Genomic DNA, 27,534 nt, shown 5'->3' with positions numbered 1-27,534 from the left:
CAGTGCAGCCGCGGACCCTTAGTAAATAAGTGAATAAGCCAATAAGTGACAAGAGCAAAATCACAATCCCCAATATCTCCCCCATTAAGTTAAAGGGGTTATTCTCATTTCGGGGAATTAATGTTATTGTTTGAATGCTGAAAAATTATACCATTTTGTAATATACTTCCTGTATCAATTCCTTGGGGTATTTTGCTCTCTGCTTGCTGTCCTTTTATAGGAATATTTATTATTTACTTCCAGTGGGCAGAAATCTGTCCATGGTCACACAGGTGCACAGCTCGTTAGATCGCACAGCTCTGCTTACTATCTATATTACTAATGAGCCGTGCACCTGTGTGACTATGGTCAGATTTCTCTCCACTGGAAATAAACATAGAAGCTTTCTATAGAAGGACAGCAAGCAGAGATCTAGAAAACTGAGGAACTGGTATAGAAAGTATATTGGAAAATTTTATAAATTTTCATTATTCAAACAACATTTATCTGCTGAAATGAGAACACCCCTTTAAGAAACCCTTCCAATTCCCCAACCACAAAGTGAAGGACGAAGTGTCCACTCCGGAGTTTCTCTTGAGTTCCTCAATCTATTCAAGGGCGTGGGATCCATAGGAGGCGGTGTCATTCAGGATGTACATGCAACAAGCCACTCCCACCATCTTACAGACTCCTCCCTTCTCAGCAAGGGTCATGTCCAAAGCCATGCGGTTCTGGTACGCCATGATGGAGGCTGCTTCCAGCTGTTCAGCGACACCTCAAAAAGCATCTTGGATATAATTTACAAATCTCGGTCGGTTGCAATAAACACAGTTAACCCAATCAACATTTTTGTTTATAGATATCTGGGGAATAATGGCCACTTTACCTGCCCATATCTGATTGTGGGCCTTTAACTCATCTGGGACCCCCCTTGGTGCTCCCACAGTATCTACACTCACCGGCCACTTTATTAGGTACACCATGCTAGTAACGGGTTGGACCCCCTTTTGCCTTCAGAACTGCCCCAATTCTTCGTGGCATAGATACAACAAGGTGCTGGAAGCTCCTCAGAGATTTTGGTCCATATTGACATGATGGCATCACACAGTTGCCGCAGATTTGTCGGCTGCACATCCATGATGCGAATCTCCCGTTCCACCACATCCCAAAGATGCTCTATTGGATGAGATCTGGTGACTGTGGAGGCCATTTGTGTCCAGTGACCTCATTGTCATGTTCAAGAAACCAGTCTGAGATGATTCCAGCTTTATGACATGGCGCATTATCCTGCTGAAAGTAGCCATCAGATGTTACAGGGTACATTGTGCTCATAAAGGGATGGACATGGTCAGCAACAATACTCAGGTAGGCTGTGGTGTTGTACCAAGGGGCCCAAAGACACCATGACACCACCACCACCAGCCTGAGCCGCTGATACAAGGCAGGATGGATCCATGACACCAGCACCACCAGCCTGAACCGCTGATACAAGGCAGGATGGATCCATGCTTTCATGTTGTTGACGCCAAATTCTGACCCTACCATCCGAATGTCGCAGCAGAAATCGAGACTCATCGGACCAGGCAACGTTTTTCCAATCTTCTACTGTCCAATTTCGATGAGCTTGTGCAAATTGTAGCCTCAGTTTCCTGTTCTTAGCTGAAAGGAGTGGCACCCGGTGTGGTCTTCTGCTGCTGTAGCCCATCTGCCTCAAAGTTCGCCGTACTGTGCGTTCAGAGATGCTCTTCTGCCTACCTTGGTTGTAACGGGTGGCGATTTGAGTCACTGTTGCCTTTCTATCAGCTCGAACCAGTCTGCCCATTCTCCTCTGACCTCTGGCATCAACAAGGCATTTCCACCCACAGAACTGCCGCGTACTGGATGTTTTTTCTTTTTCGGACCATTCTCTGTAAACCCTAGAGATGGTTGTGTGTGAAAATCCCAGTAGATCAGCAGTTTCTGAAATACTCAGACCAGCCCTTCTGGCACCAACAACCATGCCACGTTCAGAGGCCACAAATCACCTTTCTTCCCCAGAAGCAGCACAGGGGATGTGTGATGACGCGTCCGCGTGCACCGTGTCAATTGAGCTTCTCAGTGCTCTAATGCATCAGACATGGCCCCGCCCCTGGTGCACTCAGCAGTTCATTTACATAAAGGTACAAATGTAAATATTCCAAAAAACATAAAATCTTTGGAAACCTAAAGGGATATCCGTAGAGGTCATGAAGTGCCCTTCACAGTGTTGCTTTTATCCATGTTGGGATTTCGGAGCTGGTACATTCCCTTTAAGGAGAGTTTCCACTTCACTGGATCTTCTATATCAATGTTGTCTATATCTGCTTACAGGGCAATACTTTGTGGAGTGAAAATCAATGCAAGGTCAGTATCAGAGTATGTATCCATCTTCTGTGCCGCACATATAGTAACTACTGTGTCACTGGATACATTGTATTGTGTGACTCCATTCATTAACTTCTAGAATTGATCGCGGACACTTGCACTATGAGGATCACGAGACGATGACATCTTGTCAAGCACATGTCATACACAAGATGCATGGGACAGGTCAGGGGGGGAGATATTCCAGCAGCACATGACACAGTGTAACTATGGAAAATGTATAAGCCGAGGCAATTAGGAAAATTCCTTGTGGGATTTCCTAATGGTCAGATGCTTATGGTCAGGTGTTGGCTGGGGAGGCCGCTGTAAGGCTGCCATATATGGTTACAAATTAGGGATTTACATTAAACTTGTATTCCAGGAGAGGTCCATAAAATATTGATGACCTTTCCCTTGTTCCAATGGCGGGCATCCACACCGACCACATGCTCATTGGTCATATTACGTCATATCCATCATCATTGTATCTCAGTTCTGTTCAGGGAATAGTGCTCAGTTGCATTACCAATATCAGCCACTATACCTATACTGTACTGTACTGTGACATCACTGTGTGTTTTATCCCTGTACTGTGACATCACTGTGTGTATTATCCTCGTATTGTGACATCACTGTGTGTATTATCCCTGTACTGTGACATCACTGTGTGTATTTTTCCAGTACTGTGACATCACTGTGTGTATTATCCCTGTACTGTGACATCACTGTGTGTATTATCCCTGTACTGTGACATCACTGTGTGTATTATCTCTGTACTGTGACATCACTGTGTGTATTATCCCTGTACTGTGACATCACTGTATGTATTATCCCTGTACTGTGACATCACTGTGTGTATTATGCCTGTACTGTGACATCACTGTGTGTATTATTCCTGTACTGTGACATCACTGTGTGTATTATCACTGTACTGTGCCTTCACTGTGTGTATTATTTCAGTACTGTAACATCACTGTGTGTATTATCCCTGTACTGTGACATCACTGTGTGTATTATCCCTGTACTGTGCCATCACTGTGTGTATTATTTCAGTACTGTGACATCACTGTGTGTATTATTCCTGTACTGTAACATCACTGTGTGTATTATCTCTGTACTGTGACATCACTGTGTGTATTATCCCTGTACTGTGCCATCACTGTGTGTATTATTTCAGTACTGTGACATCACTATGTGTATTATTCCTGTACTGTAACATCACTGTGTGTATTATCTCTGTACTGTGACATCACTGTGTGTATTATCCCTGTACTGTGACATCACTGTGTGTATTATCCCTGTACTGTGACATCACTGTGTGTATTATCCCTGTACTGTGACATCACTGTGTGTATTATCCCTGTACTGTGCCATCACTGTGTGTATTATTCCTGTACTGTGACATCACTGTGTGTAATATCCCTGTACTGTGACATCACTGTGTGTATTATCCCTGTACTGTGACATCACTGTGTGTAATATCCCTGTACTGTGACATCACTGTGTGTATTATCCCTGTACTGTGCCATCACTGTGTGTATTATTTCAGTACTGGGACATCACTGTGTGTATTATCCCTGTACTGTGACATCACTGTGTGTATTATTCCTGTACTGTGACATCACTGTATGTATTATCCCTGTAATGTGACATCACTGTATGTATGATCCCTGTACTGTGACATCACTGTGTGTACTATCCCTGTACTGTGACATCACTGTATGTATTATCCCTGTAATGTGACATCACTGTGTGTATCATCCCTGTACTATAACATCACCGGGGCTCATTTACTTACCCGGTCCTGTCGCGATCCCGTGGTGCGTTGTCCGACGAGGATTCAGGTCCAACGATTCACTAAGGTCGTGCACCCGATGTCCACCAGGTGTCGCTGCTGCGCCGAGGTCCGCAAGAGTTCACCATCCTGTTCTTGGTGCACGTAAGTGAGTGTCAAGTGACACATTTTTTTTTTTTTAAAGACCGTGGTTTTTCCGAATCCGTCGGGTTTTCTGACGGCCACGCCCCCCCGATTTCCGTCGCATGCATGCTGGCGCCGATGCGACCAATCGCATGCGCCAGGGCAGTTCGCCGCAAACCGATAATTTTTGCGAAACCCAACGAAAATGAGTGATTCGGGCCCTTGTGTGTACTATCCCACTCTTTGAGAAACTTTCTCCTATATTGAGTCAGCTCGTTTATAGATATCTCTCTTTTATCTCAATAAAGCTTCACTCATTTTACTTGTCATTTTACTTGTGTCTTATTTCCAAATTTTTTAAGATATATAATAAAAGAAAGATTATTTGATTTTTATTTCCTGTGATGTGTCGCAGTAATGTATACTGCCCTCTGCTGTGTCACATCAGGATTGCACAACTTAAACACTGGTTAAAAAATCTATAAACCTAAACTACTAGTTGCACAAATTAGGGTCAGTTATGTCATTTGATAAAATCTCATCTAAATGGGGCGGAGTCAGTCACCAATTGTGTCACAGGGTCTTATTATTTTGGCGCACGAATTGTGTGGCTTATTACACTGGGGATTTAGATTGCGGCGCAATGGCATATTTAATTGGCACATAACCGGAAAGTGCCTGGAATGGCTCCACATTCATGAAGGTGGTAGACCTGCTTTTGGTTGGTCTAATTTTTGAGCCCAAAGTTTTTCCTTTGTACTTGCATTTGTTCTCATCTTAATGTATGTGAACCCCTGACTGTTTGGACCGCACATTGGAAGTAATGGGGCTCTATAAATAATAATAATAACAGCAGTTTGGTGCATTGGGTGTGCCCACCCGTTGGGTTACGTCAGACAGCGGAGCGGGGGCTGGTTTTTGCTTCTTCAGCATGTAGTTTGCTGATCGGGCTCTGGTGATTTATCTATTACAGGGCAGAGTGTTTGAAGTTTGGGAACCTGCGTTATCAGTGACCACTGGGCTGCGGCTCCGAGATAAAATACTGAAAGTCACACAGTTATACAATGTAGCAGAAGGTTTCATGCAGAACATATATATATATATATATATATATATATATATATATATATATATAATGTCTGGTCTGCCATCTTGATCGGGTCATCACATTTTTCTTTTGTTACCATCCATAGTATAATCAATAAGACTAAAATCTTTTCACAATTAAGTCCCATGTGGAAAAGGGTTTTTCTACTACATAAACGTATTCCCGATCCATGGGCGTCCTGACATATATCTGTCGCAGTCCAATAAAGTGCCGCCTCAGCATGCCTGCACCTCTGCACCATTCCTCTGAATGCAGGGGGTTACAGACACTTTTTCCTTCTCTTTGGATATGAGATCAGTGTTATTAGTGGGGAAAACCTCTTTATCTACTGTATATACAGGCAGTCCCAACTTACAGACAACTCCTAGTTACAGACTGACCTCTGGATTCTGATCATTTACTTTCCTTTAACTCCAGGCTTCAATTAAGAAACATAAGAGATATCAAAGGTGCCTGCAATGGAGCATTATTGTTAATCCTTGGTTCTCATAAAAGCCCAAAATTTGATAACCCAGTTCTCTATGGTCTGGTTTCTCACAAAATATCCAGGGGAGTCTCCAGGTTTCAGTGTGCCCCTGGGCGACAGAGCCTCAGTGTACCCCTTTGTAGGGAATACACAAGGCGGCATTAAAAATTCAGAAACTAAAACAGTCACCTGTTCCCTAAAATATTCCCTAGTTTATCATCCCAAACAGCCCCCTGATGGTTATTTGATATAAAGCCCTCCCTCAACCCATGGATTCCTTATGTACAGCCTTATGTGGGCCCCCGAACAGTTCTGTGCCCAACACTTGCCCCAGTATGCCCAGTGCTGGCTTCGGCCCTAAGTCTGTCCAACACACCATGCAACCAGCCTAAGGCCTCATGCATGCACCATTTTTTTTCCACATAAAATCAGCAAAAGAAGGATGGAGGACAGATGTCAACAATGGGAAGAGGAGGAAGAGAGTGGCCACAATGTGAGGAGGAGAGGGGATGGGGGATAAGTACAGAAAACTCAGGCATTATAAGTATGTGGAGATAAATAAAATTGGGGGAACAAATGTAAGGGAGGATAAAATTAAAAACAGGGCATTGTATGTTGCTGAGTTGTATTAGGGGGAATTCTATGGGTCCATAGGGGGACTGGCCACAGGAAGGAGCATTACACTATGTGTGGGCAATTAAACGGGTATTCCTCCCACTAAGACAAGTTTCTTATATGTTCTCAGGATAACAAAATAACACATTCTCTAATTCACTGTTATTAACAAAAAATACTGCATTTCACAGATATAATTCCAACATTCTATCAGTCCTGGTCTAATCTATACAATTTCAGTTGCCCCAGGATCCGACTGTTAATCTTTTGGTTTAGGGTCGGGTAGGACAGATTTTTCTCATGAATGGATTATCCAGTTTCTCTGTACCTCCCTCCCCCGCATTCCAAGAGGAGCTCACACAGAGACACTCACATGAGCACTTCCTCCGCAAGAAGCAGCCTGAGGAGAGTAAATCTACAAGCCACAGGCAAGATAACATCTTTATATATGTGGAAGGAGGCACAGCAGAGCTGACTGTGTGTGTGATATAGCTCAGATAGCAGAGCTGACAGTGTATATTATAGCTCAGATGTAGCAGGGGTGAGAGTGTCATTGTGTGTTATATCCATCCCATGGATCTCATCATCTCTGATCTGTCTCAACTCTCTTTTTCTATGTGGCAGATACTTACAGAATGTTCAGAAGCTAAATAAAAGTGTATATAAACCTGAAGCCTTATAATTTAAGCACATTGTCAGCACACAGCATCTCATAGCACGGAGGGATCATGAAGTGTCTGCTTAGAGAATCCCCGCTCACACTCTGGAATATTACACTGACCCATACCTCCCAACCGTCCCGTTTTGGGCGGGACAGTCCCGTTTTTTAACCCTTGTCCCGCCTGCACGGACCGTTAAGTGAAAGTCCCGGTTTTTTTGCGGTTTCACGGATTTTTCCGTTTTGTCCCGCCCCCGAGTCCCGCCCCCCCCGAGTCCCGCCCCCGAGTCCCGCCCCCGTCCTGCTCAGGATACAGAGAAGCCAGGGGGCGGGGTACAGCGTCCTCCTCCTCTCCAGCTCCCGGGCTGTCTGCTGCAGAGCCGGCACCTCCCCCATCCCCTCCCCTGGGAGGCAGAGCCCTCCCTGTCCTCAGGCTGCCACTTGCAGGCACATGGATGGATGGATGGAGCAGTGCAGAGTGTCATGTTCTCTGCACTGCCCCTGCACAGCAGCCCCAGGGGATCATCCTCCGTGCAGGCAGGAACTCTCCAGCACTGCTACATCAATGGCTCCCTGCCCCCACCTCCTCCTGCTCCTCACTGAAGTTCGTCTGATGAAGCAGAGCCGAGTGTGTGCAGCTGCTGCAGTGTGATAACAGGTACTCTACAGTGACTGCAGGCAGCAGCTAAAGGGTTAAACACTTTCCTCCATAGACCCCCTGCCCCCATCCCTAACCCCCCCAGTGCCCTTCTATTCTGCTTTTATTGTACCATATACTTAATCCCTTAACCCCTTAAGGACGCAGGGTTTTTCTCTCATTTCTCGCTCTCCAACTTCAAAAATCCATAACTTTTTCATTTTTCCGTGTACAGACCTGTGTGAGGGCTTATTTTGTGCGTAACAAATTTTACTTTCCCGTAATGTTATTTATTTTAACATGCCGTGTACTGCGAAGCTGCAAAAAATTCCAAATGTGGAAAAAAATTTTTAAAAAACCGCACATGTCACGTTCTTGTGGGCTCAGTTTTTTCGACTTTGACTGTGCACTCAAAATAACACCTCAGCTTTATTCTTTGGTTTGGTGCGATCGCGGTGATACCGGATTTATAGGTTTTATTGTGTTTTAATACATTTTCAAAAATTAAACGCATGTGTGCAAAAAAAAAAAAAAAAAATTTTTGCCATCTTCTGACGCTAATAACTTTTTCATATTTCGGTGCACGGAGCTGGGGGTGGGGTCATTTTTGGCGAAATGAGCCGACGTTTTCATTGCTACCATTTTGAGGTCTGTGCGACATTTTGATCATTTTTAATTTCATTTTTTATGTGATGTAAAAAGGTGTAAAAGTCGCATTTCGGACATTTGGGCGCCATTTCCCGCCTCGGAGGTCACCGCCGCCCGTAACCGTTTTTATATTTTGATAGATCGGGCATTTTGGGACGCGGCGATACCTAATATGTTTGTGATTTTTACTGTTTATTATGTTTTATATCAGTTCTAGGGAAGGGGGGGTGATTAGAATTTTTAATATTTTATAAATTTTTTTTATTTTTAAAACCTGTTTTTTCTTTTTTTTCCACTATTTCTTAGACCATCTACGGTACATTAACCCTAGATGGTCAGATCGCTCCTACCATATACTGCAATACTTCTGGCTCATTGTAACGAACCTGCAGAAGCCATGTAGCCTCGTGTCAAAAGAAGACCCGAGGCTACCACGGCAAACGATCGCCGCCCCCGATGACGTTCGGGGGCACAGCGATCGTAAAAAAGACTTTGCCGGCGACAATGACCGACTGCGGTTATTAGCGGTGGGGGTTTTCTGCAACATGCAAAACCCCCCACCTTGTATGAAGAAGACTCAGCCCGTGAGCCCTCTTCATACACTCCTTATACTCTCTGCGTCGTAGAGCTACGGCGCAGAGCGTTAAGGGGTTAAAGGGGTTTTCCCACAAATACAAGTTAGGCCCTATCCATAGGACAGGGCTTAACCTGCTGATGTGTGGGGGTTTCAGTGATGTGACCCCCATAGATCATGAAAACAAGGGGTCTGTTGGGGTCCACATAAGGTCCATGTCATCGCTCTATGACGGTAATGGAGCAGAATGGTCATACACGGCCGCCTGCTCCATTACTCTGACGGAACAATTTTTGCGTTTCCATATTTCACTCCCCACTTTCAAAAATCAATAACTTTTTTATTTTTCCACGTACAGAGCTGTGTGCGGCCTGTTTCTGCGTAACAAATTATACTTCCTAGTGACAGTATTAAATATTCCAGGCCCTGTACTGGGAAGCGGGAAGGAAAATATCAAATGTGTTTTTTATGGCTTTCACTGCGCGCTCAATAGGACTCCTCCCCTTTACTGCGCTCCATAGGATCCCTCCCCTTTACTGCGCTCCATAGGACCCCTCCCCTTTACTGCGCTCCATAGGACCCCTCCCCTTTACTGCGCTCCATAGGACCCCTCCCCTTTACTGCGCTCCATAGGACCCCTCCCCTTTACTGCGCTCCATAGGACCCCTCCCCTTTACTGCGACAACGAGCATGTCCCCCCCCTAGACAACGAGGATTTCCCCCCCTAGACAACGAGCATTTCCCCCTGCTAGACAACGAGCATGTCTCCCCCTGACCCCTAGACAACGAGCATGTCCCCCCCCAAGACAACGAGCATGCCCCCCCCCTAGACAACGAGCATGTCCCCCCCCCCAGACAACGAGCATTCCCCCCCCTAGACAACGAGCATGTCTCCCCCCGACTCCTAGACAACGAGCATGTCCCCCCCCTAGACAACTAGCATTCCCCCCCCCCCTAGACAACGAGCATGTCTACCCCTGACCCCTAGACAACGAGCATGTCCTCCCCTGTGGCTGCGTGCCCTTTTTTGTGTGTTTGTGTTATTTTTGTCTTCCAGGACCGTGCCTGCTGTGGACTGCTTCGGATTCGAAGGATTACGTCTATGACCGACATTTCTAACAAATAAAATGGTCAACGAGGGTGTGTCTGCGTCTTTTGTTCAATAAAATTTTCTGAAAACGGTGTGATTATTTATTTTTTTGCGACACTCTTCATAGTTTGCCGTAGTAGTGGTGCCGGCTAGGTGACGGTGCTCATTACTAAGGGCTGGCATTAGTGTTTGCCTTAATTTTTTTGGCAAATTTACACTAACGCCCATACCATTACCCCGGTACCCACCGCCACCAGGGGTGCCGGGAAGAGCCGGGTACAAACCAGTACCTGACCGTCTATAGATGGTCAGGTGTTGGGGCGGCTGCAGGCTGTTATTGTTGCGCTGGGATAGCCCCCTAACAGTGGCCTATCCCAGCTCAGTAATAGCAGGCTGCTGCTGCTTTTTTGTATCTGGCTGATTTGAACAATAGGGGGCACCCCATGCCGTTTTTCCCCCCCATTTTTTTGTAAAAATGGGGGAAACAGCCTGGGAGCCCCCTTTAAAGGGGGGACCCCACGCATATTTTTGTCAAAAATTTGAAGAAAAAACGGCATGGGGTGCCCCTATTTTTCAAATCAGCCTGATACAAAAAAGCAGCAGCAGCCTGCCATTACTGAGCTGGGATAGGCCACTGTTAGGGGGCTATTCCAGCGCAACAATAACAGCCTGCAGCCGCCCCACTACCTGACCATCTATAGACGGTCAGGTACTGGTTTGTACCCGGCTCTTCCCGGCACCCCTGGTGGCGGTGGGTACCGGGGTAATGGTATGGGCGTTAGTGTGAATTTGCCAAAAAAATTAAGGCAAACACTAAGGCCAGCCCTTAGTAATGAGCACCGTCATCTAGCCGGCACCACTACTACGGCAAACTATGAAGAGTGTCGCAAAAAAATAAATCACACCGTTTTCAGAAAATTTTATTGAACAAAAAACGCAGACACACCCTCGTTGACCATTTTATTTGTTAGAACTGTCGGTCATCGATGTAATCCTTCGAATCGGAAGCAGTCCACAGCAGGCACGGTCCTGGAAGACAAAAATAACACAAACACACAAAAAAGGGCACGCAGCCACAGGGGGGGACAGGCTCGTTGTCTAGGTGGGGGACATGCTCGTTGTCTAGGGGGGGGGGACATGCTCGTTGTCTAGGGGGGGACATGGTCGTTGTCTAGGTGGGGGTACATTCTCGTTGTCTAGGTGGGGGTACATGCTCGTTGTCTAGGGGGGGGTACATGCTCGTTGTCTAGGGGGGGGCATGCTCGTTGTCTAGGGGACATGCTCGTTGTCTAGGGGGGGCATGCTTGTTGTCTAGGGGGGGCATGCTCGTTGTCTGGGGGGGACATGCTCGTTGTCTAGGGGGGGGCATGCTCGTTGTCTGGGGGCGGACATGCCCGTTGTCTGGGCGGGACATGCTCGTTGTCTGGGGGGGACATGCTCGTTGTCTAGGGGGGGGCATGCTCGTTGTCTGGGGGCGGACATGCCCGTTGTCTGGGGGGGACATGCTCGTTGTCTAGGGGGGGACATGCTCGTTGTCTAGGGGAGGACATGCTCGTTGTCTAGGGGAGGACATGCTCGTTGTCTGGGGGGGGCATGCTCGTTGTCTAGGGGAGGACATGCTCGTTGTCTAGGAGGGCATGCTCGTTGTCTAGGGGGAGTGGAATATGCCCCCCAATTATATACATAAATATACATTGGTGCCAGTGGATGCGTTGAAGGTATGAGCAGTGGCGTGGCCAGGGGGTGTGGTTAGGGGGCGTGGCTAGGGTGTGGCTTCTGTGGGTAAAAAAATCGCCGCGGCGCGCTTCGCGCGCCGCCATTTTGTCCCTCTTTCTCCTCCACAAAAGTTGGGAGGTATGCTGACCATCACTGAGTGATACATTGAGATGAATATATTATAAGAAAATTGAGGAATCCACAGTATATTATGTGATGTCAACTAAGTGACCTATATATGTTTATTATCATTGTGTTGTCATGTATGAACTGGCATAAAAACTGTCACATCACAGCTTTCAGTTAAATGAAAAATGGATTTATTTGATTATTACATGAATTTTTCTTAGGCCCATTATGTACATTCTAGTAACATGAGATTGCTAAAAACATTATGATCAGATCACGCAGGAGCCAATCAGATTAAAGCTTTCATTTTTCTGGAACAAGTTTTTTGAGGTAAAGAGCGCTCTTATTGGCTAGTAGTGAAACAGGTTGTAATAGCAAAAGTGAAAGCTGTAATCCTATTGGTTACTATGAGGGCATGCTCCCGTAGCAACCAGTCAGATTCGGGCTTTGGCCTACGCGGCTGAGAGTGAATTATAAGAGCGGCGCTCTGATTGGCCGCTATGGTTCGCTCTCGGTGACACAGGTGACGTGATAGGATGGATGCAGCAGCCGCCGTAGTTGCTCGTGAGTTCCGCCTGCAGCTCCGGGCGCTCAGTCAGAGGGCGGCTCCCGGGCCGGCTCTGCCCTCTATGGAGAGATGTGTGGCGGGCACTGCCCCCGGAGGTGTGCCCATTGTATAACTGCAGCCCGGCCCGGAGCCGCACACTGAGGGAATGCTCGGACTTGTTACAAACATGGCGGCCCTGAGAGCAGCGCGCCGGCTGCTGCGGAACAGTGAGTGCACGGAGGAGGAGGGGGCTGAGCTCTCTATATATACAGACTGCTGTCATGGGTATATGTATATACACTGACTGACCTCTGTCTATGTATACAGGCTGCTGCACTGCATATATGCATCCTGACCTCTGTATACAGGCTGCTGCACTGCATATATGCATCCTGACCTCTGTATACAGGCTGCTGCACTGCATATATGCATCCTGACCTCTGTATACAGGCTGCTGCACTGCATATATGCATCCTGACCTCTGTATACAGGCTGCTGCACTGCATATATGCATCCTGACCTCTGTATACAGGCTGCTGCACTGCATATATGCATCCTGACCTCTGTATACAGGCTGCTGCACTGCATATATGCATCCTGACCTCTGTATACAGGCTGCTGCACTGCATATATGCATCCTGACCTCTGTATACAGGCTGCTGCACTGCATATATGCATCCTGACCTATCTATATATATCTATATATCTGACCTCTGTATACCGGCTGCCACACTCCTGACCTGTGTATACACTCTATATATTTTACCTCTGTATACAGGTGACTGTATATTGGGAGGGTGCATCTGCTATATGGCGGTCCAGAGGGCAATCGCTTCCTTTTTTCTGGATTTTTCATAATTCCTGCAAACCCCTTATAGAAGTATGATTTTGTGTGTAACTTTATGGCTTGCCTCTAGGAGGCGCTGTGTATGACATTTCATAGCATTGTGTGCAGTGACTTCCCAGCGGTTGCAGAACTTCATGTCCCAGCATGACTTCAGCTACAGTTGGAGAGTCACAGGTCACTGACTACTTGTCTGGCCGGTTAGGACCCCTGTGTATTTGGTGCAGGGGGGTAGAGCAGGGGTACGGCCGGCCTGCTAGGACCACCATTCATACTGATGTAACAAGGGTCACATTGGGCCGGACTTGTTTTTTTATTAAAGGGGAAATAATTGGATCCACTTTTTCGATTCACTGATAAGAGATAGCTGCTGCCTCAGCTGTTTCTCCCACCAGTCATACTGTACACCCCCACCATACACCAAAATATCTACCCCGCCTCTCCTGCATGTTCTGCCCCACCTCTCCTGCCTCTGCCCCCCTTCCCAGTTTTACAACTCCCTGAAGAAAGAAGCTTCAGATGACTGGGGTCTGTATTATAATGTATTGTCTGGTCTGGGGTCCGTGCCTCAGATTCATTACTGTGCTGGACATGTGTTTCTTCCGTGCATGCGCCTGAGTTCCAGACCAAACCTGCGACTGGTGAATGGACACGCAGAGATCTGTTCAGCAGTTTTGGGTTCGACCCAGTAACATGTCCTTGGAACGAGTTTGTCAGAACAAATTTCCTTGTGGGCAACCGGCCAAGAGGCTGCGCCATTTGTATGACGCTGCTGGGGAGTTACTTTGTGCAGTTATTGTCAGTTCGGTTTATTCAGGTGGTGTTCTGCATTCTTGTGATTTCAGGTTATAGTGTTTGGAGTGGTATTTTGTGCAGTGTTGTGATATCTGGTGCTTCTGATGTGGTGGTTACAAGTGAGAAACTTTTGGCGCACAGTGGGTGAATATACCGTATATGAACATTGTATTATGCTACAAGATGATTAGTTAAAACCAACCGTGTGAATAGCATCATTCAAATAATTTGTTACTATTTAAGTTAAAGGGGTTTTCCCACAAACAAGCTAAGCCCTAACTTGCTGATCAGTTGGGGTCTCAATGATGAGACCCCCACAGATCATGAAAACGAATGGTCTGATGGGGTCGCAGGTACCGTACTTATCTTTAATATGACACACAAAGCATGTTTCTAGGTGCTATGGAACAGACGATAGAACTGAAATGACACTACCCCTGCAACCACTAAACATCACTTGTCTCATGTGGAAGGACATTTCATAGTAGTACTAGTAGTTTAGTGGGGTAAAATCGGGCCCTCTGTAAGGTTTAGCTATTCAACCTTTGGACTGAAAAAAAGTTTGTGCACCCCTGATGTAGAGGAAGCACTGAATATTACACAAGGTCGGTGTCCTTTAGATAACTCTGGTCTGTGCAGATGGGGGAGGTAGGAGTCACTGCTACATACAGTACAGTGATACTGTGTCACAGCGTGTTATATACTGTACTTCTGCATTTAAGGGCAGGGTCTTCTGAGATAGTATTTTGTAAGGACCACAGCTCTGACTTGTATGCGGCTTTTGGTGACATAACTTGATTATCCCATTATTTGTATGTAGATGACGCTTGTGAGTCTCTTATTTCATTTCTTGGCTAAATTTACATTTAATCTAATATGTGCAAAGAAAAGTATAAATTACACTGTGTCCTCATCCCGTGTATAACCAGACCTGATGCTTTACACTGTGTCCTGATCCCGTGTATAACCAGACCTGATGCTTTACACTGTGTCCTGATCCCGTGTATAACCAGACCTGATGCTTTACACTGTGTCCTGATCCTGTGTATAACCAGACCTGCTGCTTTACACTGTGTCCTGATCCTGTGTATAACCAGACCTGATGCTTTACACTGTGTCCTGATACTGTGTATAACCAGACCTGATGCTTTACACTGTGTCCTCATCCCGTGTATAACCAGACCTGCTGCATTACACTGTGTCCTGATACTGTGTATAACCAGACCTGATGCTTTACACTGTGTCCTCATCCCGTGTATAACCAGACCTGATGCTTTACACTGTGTCCTCATCCCGTGTATAACCAGACCTGCTGCTTTACACTGTGTCCTCATCCCGTGTATAACCAGACCTGATGCTTTACACTGTGTCCTGATCCTGTGTATAACCAGACCTGATGCTTTACACTGTGCCCTGATCCTGTGTATAACCAGACCTGCTGCGTTACCCACGTGATAAGATCTGCCACATGTCACTATTATGAAACTTAAAAGGAACACTCCAGTCACCACTGAGTCCCTGAATTCTACCTTGTGCGAGGGCTTTAGAGAGGAGCAGGACTCCAGGCTCTATAAATACAATGAGAATGAGTCCTGCTCCTTCCTTCAGACCCTTCACCATATATTATTCATTGAATAACTTTGTAGTGTTCCTTTTAAAAATCTCCCCTTCACCTTATTAACTACTACAGTGACATCTGCTGGTGACAAGAAGGTAGTACAGGTCACTCGGGAGGAATAGCTGATCATTGCGGAGATGGATTATATATCTTAACATTTCCCCCAAATGCTAAATCCATAAAGCAGAATGTGGAAACTCTAAATGCAGAGTCACTTTCATTACTTTCCAAGACTGAGGGTTTGTCACTGTTGCTTCCTATCCAGATTCCTAGAATACAATGTATCATCCTGAATTTTAGACTGGATATAGTAGAAGCAGGATAGGAGAATTACTAGAGATCTCCCGCCTCTGGGTGAAACAAGACAGCAAGCAGAGGTCTTGAAGACAAAGTATGATCAAATATGATCACATTGGTATATTGACCTCATTGAGCTGCAGGCAGCCTGGGAGCTCGGTCCAGCAGGTTCACCTTTCCATACAATACTGAGAGTGTAAGATAAAAAATCTTATCACTGACAAATGTTTTCCCTGTTGCAGCCCTGTCAGAGGCGACAGCATCTTCACTGAATCATCGGTGGCAATCTACGATGGCAGCTGCTGCAGCGTCCCAGGGTGTAGAAGCGACGGCTCGTGTGCACCCTGATAAGAGGTATGTGTCCATATGTCTGTTATGGGTGTTCCTGCGTATTTGGCTATAAAGCATCTTAGTCTATGGGTTGCATCTTCCCTATAACTGTACAGCCCTCTATAAGGGTTGTGCCAGCGCTTATGTAGCATTTGGATGCCATGTAACAGGGAGGGGTTTGTTCACGCCATTTAGAAATCTATAAGCCATAGTACTGTATGTAGCTTGCAGCGTTCTCAGTTTGCTCTGATTGCATCATATTCATTAAGCCATAACTATAGTATGTGTTTTTATACAGGAAACCCAAAACCGGCATTCTGATGCTGAACATGGGTGGTCCGGAGACCCTCGATGATGTGCATGATTTTCTTCTCCGATTGTTTTTAGACAAAGATCTGATGACTCTTCCAGCACAGAGGTAAGTGCTGTGTGGTGGTATCGCTAGGTCTACTGCCAGAAGTGTTCCTAAATATCTTACAATTTATGAAAAGCTACAGCATATCAAAGGGATTGTCCAGTCACTACAGGTTTATCCCCCTAACCACAGAATAGGGGATAACTTGCTGAGTTTTAGGGGGGGGGGGTCCCGTGGTGGGACCTTCATGCATCAGGAGAAAAGGGGGTCCTTTGTATCTGTAATGAATGGAGAGGCAATTTCCGCATGGGTATGTGCACTGCCCCTCCATTTACTGATAGAAGTGGAAGTGAAGTTCGCAGCTATCGCCATCCATGTCTTCGAGATAGATTTGGGGTTGCAACAGATGCCCATTCTTGTGTTCTGTTGGGGTCAACCACTGTTACCCCCTACGGACCAGTAAGTTAACCCCTACCCTCTAAGAGGGTCCTATGGCTGTCCAACTGTAATCACACCATCACTGAATGCCCAATTTTGGCAATATACGGCAATACAATTTAATAAAATGCGATCTAATAATTGTACAGTCCCCAAAACCTCAGCAAGAGCTGTGTAATCCTGATCCAATGGACTACTTCCAAATATGAAAGAAATCGGTTCAGTCTCAACAGTGCAGTATGTGCTCAATAATTTTTGCAAAAATAATGAATTGTTCATTAAATGTCTGTACCATTCCATAAATTATAAATCCAACAGTACAGCAATAAATACCACTCCAGCAACCAAATACTGCATTCAGAGCAGACCGTCATAGTAGAGACCCCCAGTGCAGATACTGGAGGATAAAAACAAATCCTCCGGGCCCCTTTTCTCCTCCCTGCACCACACTGCAGCTTCTGCTCTCCTCCATGTGACGCTGAGCTCTGAGACATGCGCTGGCATCAGGACCCAGAACTGCACCAGGAAAGATGGAAGTCCCGGAAGCCTTACAGTACAGCTGATAAGTACTTACCACTCCAGGACCACTCTGCTCTGGGTCCTGACGCCAGTGCATACAACCAGAGTCGGGACACAGTGGAGCAGCAGGAGATGCCATTTAGAAGGAACGACATCTCAGCTGCACTCTCCGCTACCCGGCCTCCTGCACCAATAAACCTTCCATCAGCTGTTGGAGGTGATCAGACTTGACAGACTTTGGGTTGTGCATCCTCTTCTAGGCTTTTAGTTGAGATACGTGTTACTGCACTTTATGGACATGTTCAGAAGTGAAGCTCCTCTGCTACAGATCAGAGGAACCAGGATGAGAAAAACAGGACTGTGGAGTTGTGACCATTTTGGCAGAGTGGGAGTTAGAGTGAGGTAAATTGAGGAGTTGGAGTCAGAAGTTTGAGCCCTGATGTCAGCTTACTCCTTGCGCAGGTCTGTACACCAAAGTATGAAAAAGAGGGTGTAGGAATAAGTTGATACAGCAACATCTTTTTAAGTTATTCAAACATAACACAAACAATATATCTCCTTGATTGTACTGACCCAAAGAATATATAGTGTGTATCATCTGGATTACATTCATAAAAGCAGAGCCTGTAAGCAAATCGAGCAACTGCGTTTTTTAGGGGTTTTTTTTGGTCAATTAGGCAATTATTTATTTATTTTTTTTATTCCTGCTTCCCAGTACATTACATGAGATATTAAATACCAGGAAGTACACTTTGTCCTGCAGAAAACAATGTGTAGAAAAATTGTTGTCACTTAAAACAGAAACTTCAAAAGCAGAAAAGGGTCCAGTCTTGCGGGGGTTAAGGCGGCAACTGTGCAGTCTGTAATAATAGAAGACATGGATCCTGGCCCATTTACAACCAGAGCTGTAAGTTGTAGAAGTTGGCACATGACCTCATTGTCCAGCATAAAATCAAGTGCTAACTTTGCATGGATCAATTTCGGTCTAAATCCACATTAAATGGAAAAATCCAGACGTATGAGCGACTTCACACACAGTCTGGGCATCGTTGGTAGACTAACCAGGGCTAGAATTTATTACACTACCACTTCCGGAGTAGGGGTCTGGTGCAGCAGGATGGAGAGTGTCCACGGAATAGTCAAATAGAAGAAAATCTTCCAGTCTTAGTGAATATTGGTGTCAGACACATGTCCCAATGCACTCCTAGATGTAGATAGATAAATCTGCTGCCTTCTGAAATTATTTCTTTCGTTTTAGTAAACTTGGACCTTTTATTGCCAAACGCCGCACACCAAAAATTCAAGAGCAATACCAAAAGATTGGTGGTGGATCCCCCATTAAAAAATGGACAGAGCTTCAAGGACAAGGCATGGTGAAGCTGCTGGATGAGTTGTCCCCGGCCACAGGTGAGTAAATGCTCCGTATAGTATACAAGGTTACCTATAGAGCATTATCATCTACAGGAAATCTCCTATAAAATATGGCATCCCATGGAGCATGAGGGGTTGTTGTATTCAGGACATATATTTAAGACCTCAAATATATCCATGTACAATCATCCCTAGACCATTATTCCTCCTGACTTCCTCTACATGTACATGCTCAGCTCAGCTATGTGTGTGATGGCTGAGACTTCTCCTTTGGGGGTAAAGGATCAGGCATGTTGACATCCAGCTGCCCAACTCCTTACACTAATACCCCGCCATCTGTGCATGACCGGTGTAACCAACATTGGGCACTTCTGTTGAAAATGGGAAAACAAATATTAAAAAATTGTTTCTTAATCGCTGAGCCAAGAGCTGACAATCTAATACATCTCTCCTTTTTTACAGCGCCTCATAAATATTACATCGGTTTCCGTTACGTCCATCCACTTACTGAAGCTGCCATAGAAGAAATGGAAAAAGACGGCGTAGAGAGAGCGATTGCCTTCACACAATACCCCCAGTATAGCTGCTCCACTACAGGTGAGGACATGCAAGAAGCTTTAAAAGTGTAGCCGTCTTTTGACAGAATATATTTTATATTATGTGCGAGGGATGTGGTGAACATTTTTCTAATATCTTCATTAACAAATTCTGCTTAGTTGGTAAAAAAAAAAAATAAATCGAGCTCCTCCCTCCCATAGAGATGCATATCCCAGCCTGTACAGTGTGTGTTTATGGAGGCCGCATGAGCTCACATCTTGCCTCCCTGTGTTTGGTTAAACAGCTCTGAGAAGGGAGGATTAACCGCTCCACTTTCAGGTTGATGTTTAATTATACTGCTCACAGCATAGTACAGCCAGGGTTTATTACATACTACATATTACATACTACAGTCATGATGTTTATACTGCTCACAGCATACTACAGCCAGGGGTTAACACAGCTCAATCTGCTATACAGATTTGCCTTGGCAACGTAGAAGTAACTTTGTCACTAAAAGGCACATTGCAGTCGTGCTTTACAAACTAGGGCTTCATGCACACGTATATGGCGGCCTGATGTTAGCCATATGAATGGCAGCTAGCATACATCTGCCATAGAAATGCATTGTGCAAGCAGCACAACATGTGTCATCGTAGCAAGCCGTCGCTGGATAAAAGATGGAGCATGCTGTATCCTTCACTCTACGTACGGCCCAGCTGCATGGCTCCCTATGAGTCAAGGGGCGCTCACCTCTCCAGCCGAACATATGCAATGTCTGGGTCCCTGCCCGGACGTAGCATACATTTGTGTGAAAGCCTCCTAAGGCCTCTGGCACATTAACATCTGCTATACTCGGTTGTAGCATATACTGAACATGTAGCATACCACTGGCTGGAGAAGGGGGTCGGCACTCCTTATCCCTCTCCATTTGCGCCATATTTCCCGCTAAGGATAGTGGATAGTGCATTCTCCATGTTCCGGCTGTTGAATGGGCAGCCACACTCACACACATACAAAATATCAAAAATCATCTGAAATTACAGTTATGCTTTACATAAAGGATCAAGAATTCTAAAATGCATGGCTGCCTTGTTTTTAAAACATTGCCAGACTTCAGGTTGGACATGGTAGGGATGTTCAGCCTTAAGGGAAATCTACCATCATAGTAAGGCATGATAAACCAGGGACTTGCTCATAGTTCCAGACACCGTGACCGTTTTAAACTTCTTATATTATTCAGAATAATCATAAAAGTTTTTATTTTAGATCAGCCAGGTACTTTTCGGGGTGTTACCAGAGGCTCTCAGTGCTGTAGCTTCATAGTCTGTTACACTGTTCCCGAACCCCCTTCCCCCACATGAAATTACGGAAGACGTGGGAAGGGGAGACAGTGTAACATCCTTTGAAGCTTCAGCATGGGGGGGGGGGACTCTGATAATGCCCCAGAGCCCTTCTGGCTCATTAGCATCATTTTTTAAAAGGTTATCATCAGTTTAAAGGTTTTTTCGAAGTTGAAAAACATGGCTGCATTCTTCCAAAAACGGAGCCGCACCTGACCATGGTCTGCACCAGTATTGCAGCTCATCTATATGGAGGTGAATGGAGCTTAGTTGCAATAACGCGCACTGCCAATGGTCAGGAGAGGACCTGTATTTGGAAGAAATAAGTGGTGTAATCCTACACCATAATAATAATGCAAATAAAATGTCGTTTTCATTCTGAACATGTTCATTATTTTATTTATTTATTTTTTTGCTCTGTTCAGGAAGCAGTTTGAACGCAATTTACCGATATTATAAATCTAAAGGTGTAAATCCCAGTATGAAATGGAGTCTCATTGACCGATGGCCGACGCATCCTCTTCTGATCCAGGTAAATCAGAACTAATGATTTTAGTAGAGGTGTCTGTGTGATAACAGGGGAGTTTGTTTGGTTTTTTTTATTGAACAAGATCAGAAATAAGTACAGGTATTGAAAATGTAAAGCAAAGGATGGTGTTTGATTGTTTCATTTATGATGCTGAAATGAAATTATTATTTTCTCTTCAGTGTTTTGCAGATCACATCCAGAAAGAGCTGGAGATGTTTCCAGAAGAGAAGCGGGCGGACGTGGTCATTCTGTTCTCTGCACACTCTTTGCCAATGTCTGTACGTACGCTGGGGTTTTTTTCTTTTCCTGTTTTGTGATTCTGTCCATGTTCAGGAGCTTTGATCACCAGGGTCAGTTCCCCAGTTCTGCACTGTCTTTGTGGTTAATACATTCTAGCATTCACACCACTTTTTTTTTTTTACGCTCCGTGTATATGGCGGCACGGCTTCTGATGTATGCATAGAGCGTACCTACAGACTTGTACTGGCCGATGGAGGCAAAGCTTTTTCCTCCATCTGCCTAGTACACATTGGCCCACATTTATGAAAAATTGTGCAAACCGCAGTGTGCGACAGATTCATGAAATGTGTTGCATGTTCTTCATGAATCCGGCACCCCCTAAAACTGCTCTGACAGAGTCCACCATTTTAATTTTTTTTCTTTGGTGCACTTTTGTTCATGCTGGATAATTGAGGCGCACATGGGTAAAAATTTGTGGTGTACTGTTCGACTAAGCAGTAACTCTCCCCTTTTTAGGTGCACATTTTTTCTTTCCATCCTGCGACTTATCCACTTAGCAGAGGCCATTGTGACCCAGGGGGGACGGATGCAGCAGTACTGCTTCACCCCTGTGCCTCCGCTGAGTATACGCTCAGGGATATTCCCCAGTGCTATAATATAATGTCCATATAAGGTCCGTGACCTAGGAGATGCCCTGCTCAGCAGCTCTGTCTTTCAGTGAGAAGCAGGAGTAGGCAGTGGGTGATGGATCCCACTGTATGTAGCCTTGATGTAATTTGAGTTGCAGGACCATACGTAGCCACTGCAGAATAAATGGTGCAGAATGTATGGCGCAGAACGTACTTTGCACCTCCTATTTGTTGGCTTGGTTTGTGCCCAAATTCTGGTGCAATTACATATATTGTTTCCTGTTATACAGGTGGTAAATCGGGGGGATCCGTACCCTCAGGAAGTTGGTGCCACCGTGCAAAAAGTGATGGAGAAACTTAACTTCTCAAACCCTTACAGGCTTGTATGGCAATCCAAGGTATGGAAATTGTTTGTAAATGTTGTAGCCCCCTCTCTTGACCCCCGCACATAACACAGCAGCAGCTGAGGCTCCCCCCAACCTGGACGCAGATAGATTTGTTTAGTTCGGCTGGTTGTATTGCCCTGAAGCAGGGGGGGGTCTTCTTTTAGGAGAGCGCCTATGTGCAGTTGTATTAGTCCAAACATGTTAATACTGAGCCCCCCCCCAGAGGTTTCCGTCTATGATATATTTGTAAAATTTCCAGTTGTATCCAGCACATAGGACTATATTGTATCTGTACAGTACGGCAGTGGTACATTCATATGGGTGTTGGTTTCATCTGATAACACTAGATGGAGCTATCACTCTACATCACTAGATGACCTGTTTTCAGTGTTTGTGTGTATAATACGTTGGTTATCTAGTGAATATTAAATAAAAGCTACCATCAACATTAAGAATTATCAGGGACACTTATTCATAGATCCATGCAGAAAAGCTGTGGGGGTGGGGGGGTTGTTACCAGTGACCCACTGTGCTGTAGCCTCACATTCTGAAGGAGCACTTCCACTTCACACTGTGTGCTCACTACAGCTGAGATTATAGGAAGTGCAGAGCAGGCAGTGGGGAATGAGGCTGATACATGCTGCTGCAGTGTAACAGCCTGTGAAGCCAGAGCAACTTGTGGCTCATTAGCATAAATAGTTGATTTTGGAAGAAATAAGGCCATGGATAAGAAATTTGGTGGAGATGTAGCATATTATATGATGGTGAAACCGTTCCAGTGGCAAAAAACGGTAGGTTAATGAAAGAAGGCGCTATGGATCAGGTTTTGCACCAGGTTTTTCTTCCTCCACCATTGTACTTGACTTTATCCTGTGCTTCGTCTCCTCAGGTCGGACCCATGCCCTGGTTAGGCCCTTCTACAGACGAAACCATCAAGGGTCTCTGCAAAAAAGGGAGGAAAAATATTCTACTAGTCCCTATAGCCTTCACCAGCGATCATATTGAAACTCTATATGAACTGGATATAGAATACGCCGGGCATCTGGGAAAAGAGGTAAGTGCACTACACTTTATGTTTGGTTATTTCACAAAAAGTTCTAAGCCTAGAGCTGTTTCCAGGCCTCTATTGTAGGAATCCTATAAGTGGCCATAATAAGAACCTTGTAATCTATCCCCTGGATCTGTCTTGGATATCAGATTAATAGTAATTACATAGTAGAAATCTATTTCACTAATGACATTATACGCTCCAGTCTCCCAGATGGAAATCTTGTAACATTAAGCCTTAGGGCTTAATTACAACAATTTTATTTAAATATTCTCATATCTTCATCTTCTGGAACATCATCATAATTCTCCAAACCCTGAATGCAATGTGAATTTCTTATGACTCTATTGCCTTTAGAATTACTGGCCCCAATTTTCCATGTCTAGCGGTAGCACTTTCCATACATGAGCTCCTCTTGTCCATGTAGCTGCTTATAGCACATTACATATGTTCGCTCCCTCTTCCTCCATTCTGCCTCCAGCTGACAGGCTGCAGGAGGGGGGGGGCAGGCTTCAGACAGCTAGAACTTCACTACCATGGCACACTTTTGGTGTAATTTTAAAGTGGAAAATCTCCCCTTTAAAATTGCATAAGGATTGTGTTTCTAGATGCCACAAAGACGGAGATTATCCAAAGTTCGTACCAGTAGGGAGTCCAATTCTGTGACGCCTAGAAATCCAATCCTTGTGTAATATAAACAGGAGAGACTATAGTTTTATACTTATTTCCAGTGTTTTATATGCTAAATCCTTGCAGCCTTTAAAAAGCAGTGCAAAAGTTTTCTAGACTCATTAATAACATTTACATAACGTAGTAAATCTATATCATAAAAAACCCTATGGAGTAAGTTTTTCTTTGAAACTTTCCAGCAAGTTTTGTGTACCGCCCCCCCCCCTCCCCCCCACAAAGTTCATGGTGCAATCATATCCCTAAGTTTCTCGGTGAGCTCTAAGCATCGCGCTCACCAACGGCGGCCGCGAGACTCATTCCTCTCTTTCTCTTCGACTCTTTCAGTGCGGAGTGGAGAACATCAGACGGTCCGAATCTCTTAATGGAAATCCATTGTTCTCCAAGGTATCAGTATTGTTAAACTTTGGTTTAATGCTATTGACTGCGGGACGGTGATTATTGGCTCTCGTTTCTCACCGCTGGTACAATGCGCAAAAATCCATTCTCGTTTTAAGTGGGAAGAAGCCAAGTTAGCATAAACACTCCCAGACTTGCGCGGAGGCTATACACAGCGCACACAATTGGAAGAGACAGCCGCTGCTTAGAAAGTCACAAGGTTTCCTTTGTACAATGTCTTCCCGGGGGGGCACCAGGGATTGAGAATGGGGAAAGCAGCACGGAGCAATCAATGAGGGAAAACTTGGAGATTTGCCTTAGTTTTGCTCTATTTGATTGCATCCAACGCGTTTTACGTGTGCAACAATGTTTACATTTTATTGGTTTTTTCTTTTGTCTAATTTAGCCTTTCCTCTAATTTTCTCCCCCCCCCCCCCCCCCCCCACTTTTTCTCATCAGGCTCTCGCCGACTTAGTTCTTTCCCATCTCAAGTCCAATGAGATCTGCTCGAAACAGTTAACTCTGCGCTGCCCGATGTGCGTTAACCCCGTATGCGGAGACGCAAAAGAATTCTTCCTGAATCAGAAGCTGTGAGGAGGCACAGACTTTCATCATGACTTTATTTTTTTCTGAAACGCACACAATTTGTAACTTTTTTTAATTTAACATTTATGCTTTTTTATTTGCAGTTTTTTTTTTTTCTATTAAAGGGGTTGTCTTGGATGTTCTTCCAGCTTCAAAAATAAAAGGAATGTTAACCTCTCTCCTTCAATCCATTCCAGCGCTGCGGCTCCCTCCTTGGGGCGTACAACGGTCACTTGCAGCTGATCATCATGATGTATGGATGAGGTCAGAATCGACAGGGACAGGAACTGCTGCTGTTTAACAGAGGGGGTAAAGTGAGGAAATCTAATAGTTTGCAACATCACAACAACGATGAACCAAACTGTTGCAGTCTATGAGTCGCCTGACAATGTGCAGCTGAGGCTAGTGATAGGCTACAAGGATCACATGACTGACCTGAGCTCAGCCAAACATCACCATATTTAGCTGAGGCCAGGCATAGGCTGCAACCTATAACCTATACTCTCCTCACTTCTCCCTCTACATTCCAGAGCTGCGGTTCTTGTCCCTGATGATTTCTGTGTATGGCAGATATTCCCTCATCGAAGCCGAACATCACAGTGTTCAACTTTACTAGAGATAGGCCAATGTGATATTACTGCTGAAGCCTATGTACAAATGCCGAGCAGTGTGGACAGGAGCCGTGGTGCTGGAATGAGGGGGTGGATGGGTAAAAAATTTTCTTTTTGTATTTCAGCTTGGTATCTTGTCCTTCCATCTTGAACAACCCCTATGTTTGCCGAGATGCTGTGAGAGTTCTCTAGTCAAATAATAATAATGTTCTGGCCCTGGCTAAGACATGTCATATATGAAGGGGTGTTCTCTCTATATGGCGCTGCCTCGTCGGCTTCCTCTTCAGGGAATATCAAGGCTTCATTCAGGTGAATAGGTCGAGGGTGTCCATTACAATGAATTTTCACATATTGTTATAAATTTCCACCGTTTTTCTGATGACCCTTTTACATGTCATGTCTATGCAGTATTTATCTGCCAGTCCATGTGTGTACACTGCCCAAACGCTTCCCCTAAGTGTGTGTATAGGGGCCACGTCTTTGAAGGGAGAGATGAGCTCAATTGTATTAACCCACGCATAGTCACAAGAACTTCCAGTATGTAATAGAGCTCCATAGTTTTCCATGGGAGCCCATATTATGACTTGTATATAGAAAGACTGAGCCCATAAGATGTTAGAGGGAACCGCTACTCATGCTGCCACATCCAGTTGTCTTAAAGAGAACCGTCGGGCAAAATAACCCCCCTAAACGAAATATATTTTCATAAACTGCCATTAGAGAGCATTGCCTCTATCCCTACATTGTCCCTCTACATGCCAGTAAGCAATGAGGGTGATGGCACACATGGCGATTTGAATGCGTTTTTTGGCCGTTTTTAAGCAGTCCGTCAAAAAACCATGCGTTTTTGACAGGTTTGCCAAATTATCTTAATTCAAACTGGTCAAAAACGCATGCGTTTTTTGACAGACTGCTTAAAAATGCGGTAAAAACGCCATGTGTGCCATCACCCTGAGGTCCTAAAGCTGTATGCAAAAGACCTGTGAGATGTCCAATGAGTCATTAGCATATTCAAGCTGTCCAGCTTATTCATGAGTGGGAGGTATAGCCACACCCCCAGTGCTTGACTGACAGCCTGTATAATGGCTCCTCCTTGTGCTGGCGCCCCCTGCAGCCTGTGTGTGTGTGTATATATAGGAGAGATGCAACAGCTCCAGGCAGCCATGTTATAGCAGAACATGTCAGGTACTTGTGTAGCTGATGTCTGTGTATTAGGAGGATGCAGCATGACAGCAGATAAAGCACAGACACCGGCAATGCTTTACTATACATTACACACAGACATGAGCAGGGGGAGGGGTAACAGGGGTGACATCACTGCCTATGACCATGTGACCAGCCTCATTTACATAATAAAGATAAGATGATTCTATAATAATTAATGTATGAAATAACTAGATAAAGGCTGGGATGGATCCTTGTGAGCTGCTCCAACAGGTAGGAGTGACAGGACTAGTGGCAGAGACCTGATGACAGGTGTCCTTTAAATTTTCCATATCTTGAAGTCCTACTGTCTCACAATCCTAT

General features: G+C 45.0%; 1 protein-coding gene across 2 annotated transcripts; it reads left to right on the top strand.

Moving 5' to 3' along the window:
- Positions 1 to 12,464: 12,464 nt before the first annotated feature.
- On the top strand, positions 12,465 to 25,573 carry FECH (ferrochelatase). 2 transcript variants are annotated; one of them, XM_072133812.1, is made up of 11 exons: positions 12,465 to 12,694; positions 16,264 to 16,375; positions 16,650 to 16,769; positions 18,922 to 19,070; positions 19,497 to 19,631; positions 21,340 to 21,446; positions 21,623 to 21,721; positions 22,603 to 22,710; positions 23,588 to 23,752; positions 24,761 to 24,820; positions 25,271 to 25,573. In XM_072133812.1, exons 1-11 carry the CDS (start codon positions 12,634 to 12,636, stop codon positions 25,403 to 25,405), a joined length of 1,251 nt encoding a protein of 416 aa, XP_071989913.1. In that variant the 5' UTR covers positions 12,465 to 12,633; the 3' UTR covers positions 25,406 to 25,573. The 2 variants fall into 2 exon arrangements, with proteins under 2 accessions (XP_071989913.1, XP_071989921.1); XM_072133820.1 differs by lacking the exon at positions 12,465 to 12,694 and adding an exon at positions 12,740 to 12,758.
- Positions 25,574 to 27,534: the final 1,961 nt, after the last annotated feature.

The sequence above is a fragment of the Engystomops pustulosus genome, chromosome 1, assembly GCF_040894005.1.
Source record: "Engystomops pustulosus chromosome 1, aEngPut4.maternal, whole genome shotgun sequence".
NCBI lineage: Eukaryota > Metazoa > Chordata > Amphibia > Anura > Leptodactylidae > Engystomops > Engystomops pustulosus.
The sequence above is the reverse complement of the archived record's forward strand: the minus strand, read 5'-3'. Positions and strand labels throughout refer to the sequence as shown.

Coding starts and splice junctions, on each gene's coding strand:
- FECH (XM_072133812.1), top strand. CDS start 12,634: ATGCTCGGACTTGTTACAAACATGGCGGCCCTGAGAGCAGCGCGCCGG. Junction 19,632..21,339: donor GTATAGCTGCTCCACTACAG/GTGAGGACATGC, acceptor TGCTCTGTTCAG/GAAGCAGTTTGAACGCAATT. Junction 21,447..21,622: donor CGCATCCTCTTCTGATCCAG/GTAAATCAGAAC, acceptor TTTTCTCTTCAG/TGTTTTGCAGATCACATCCA.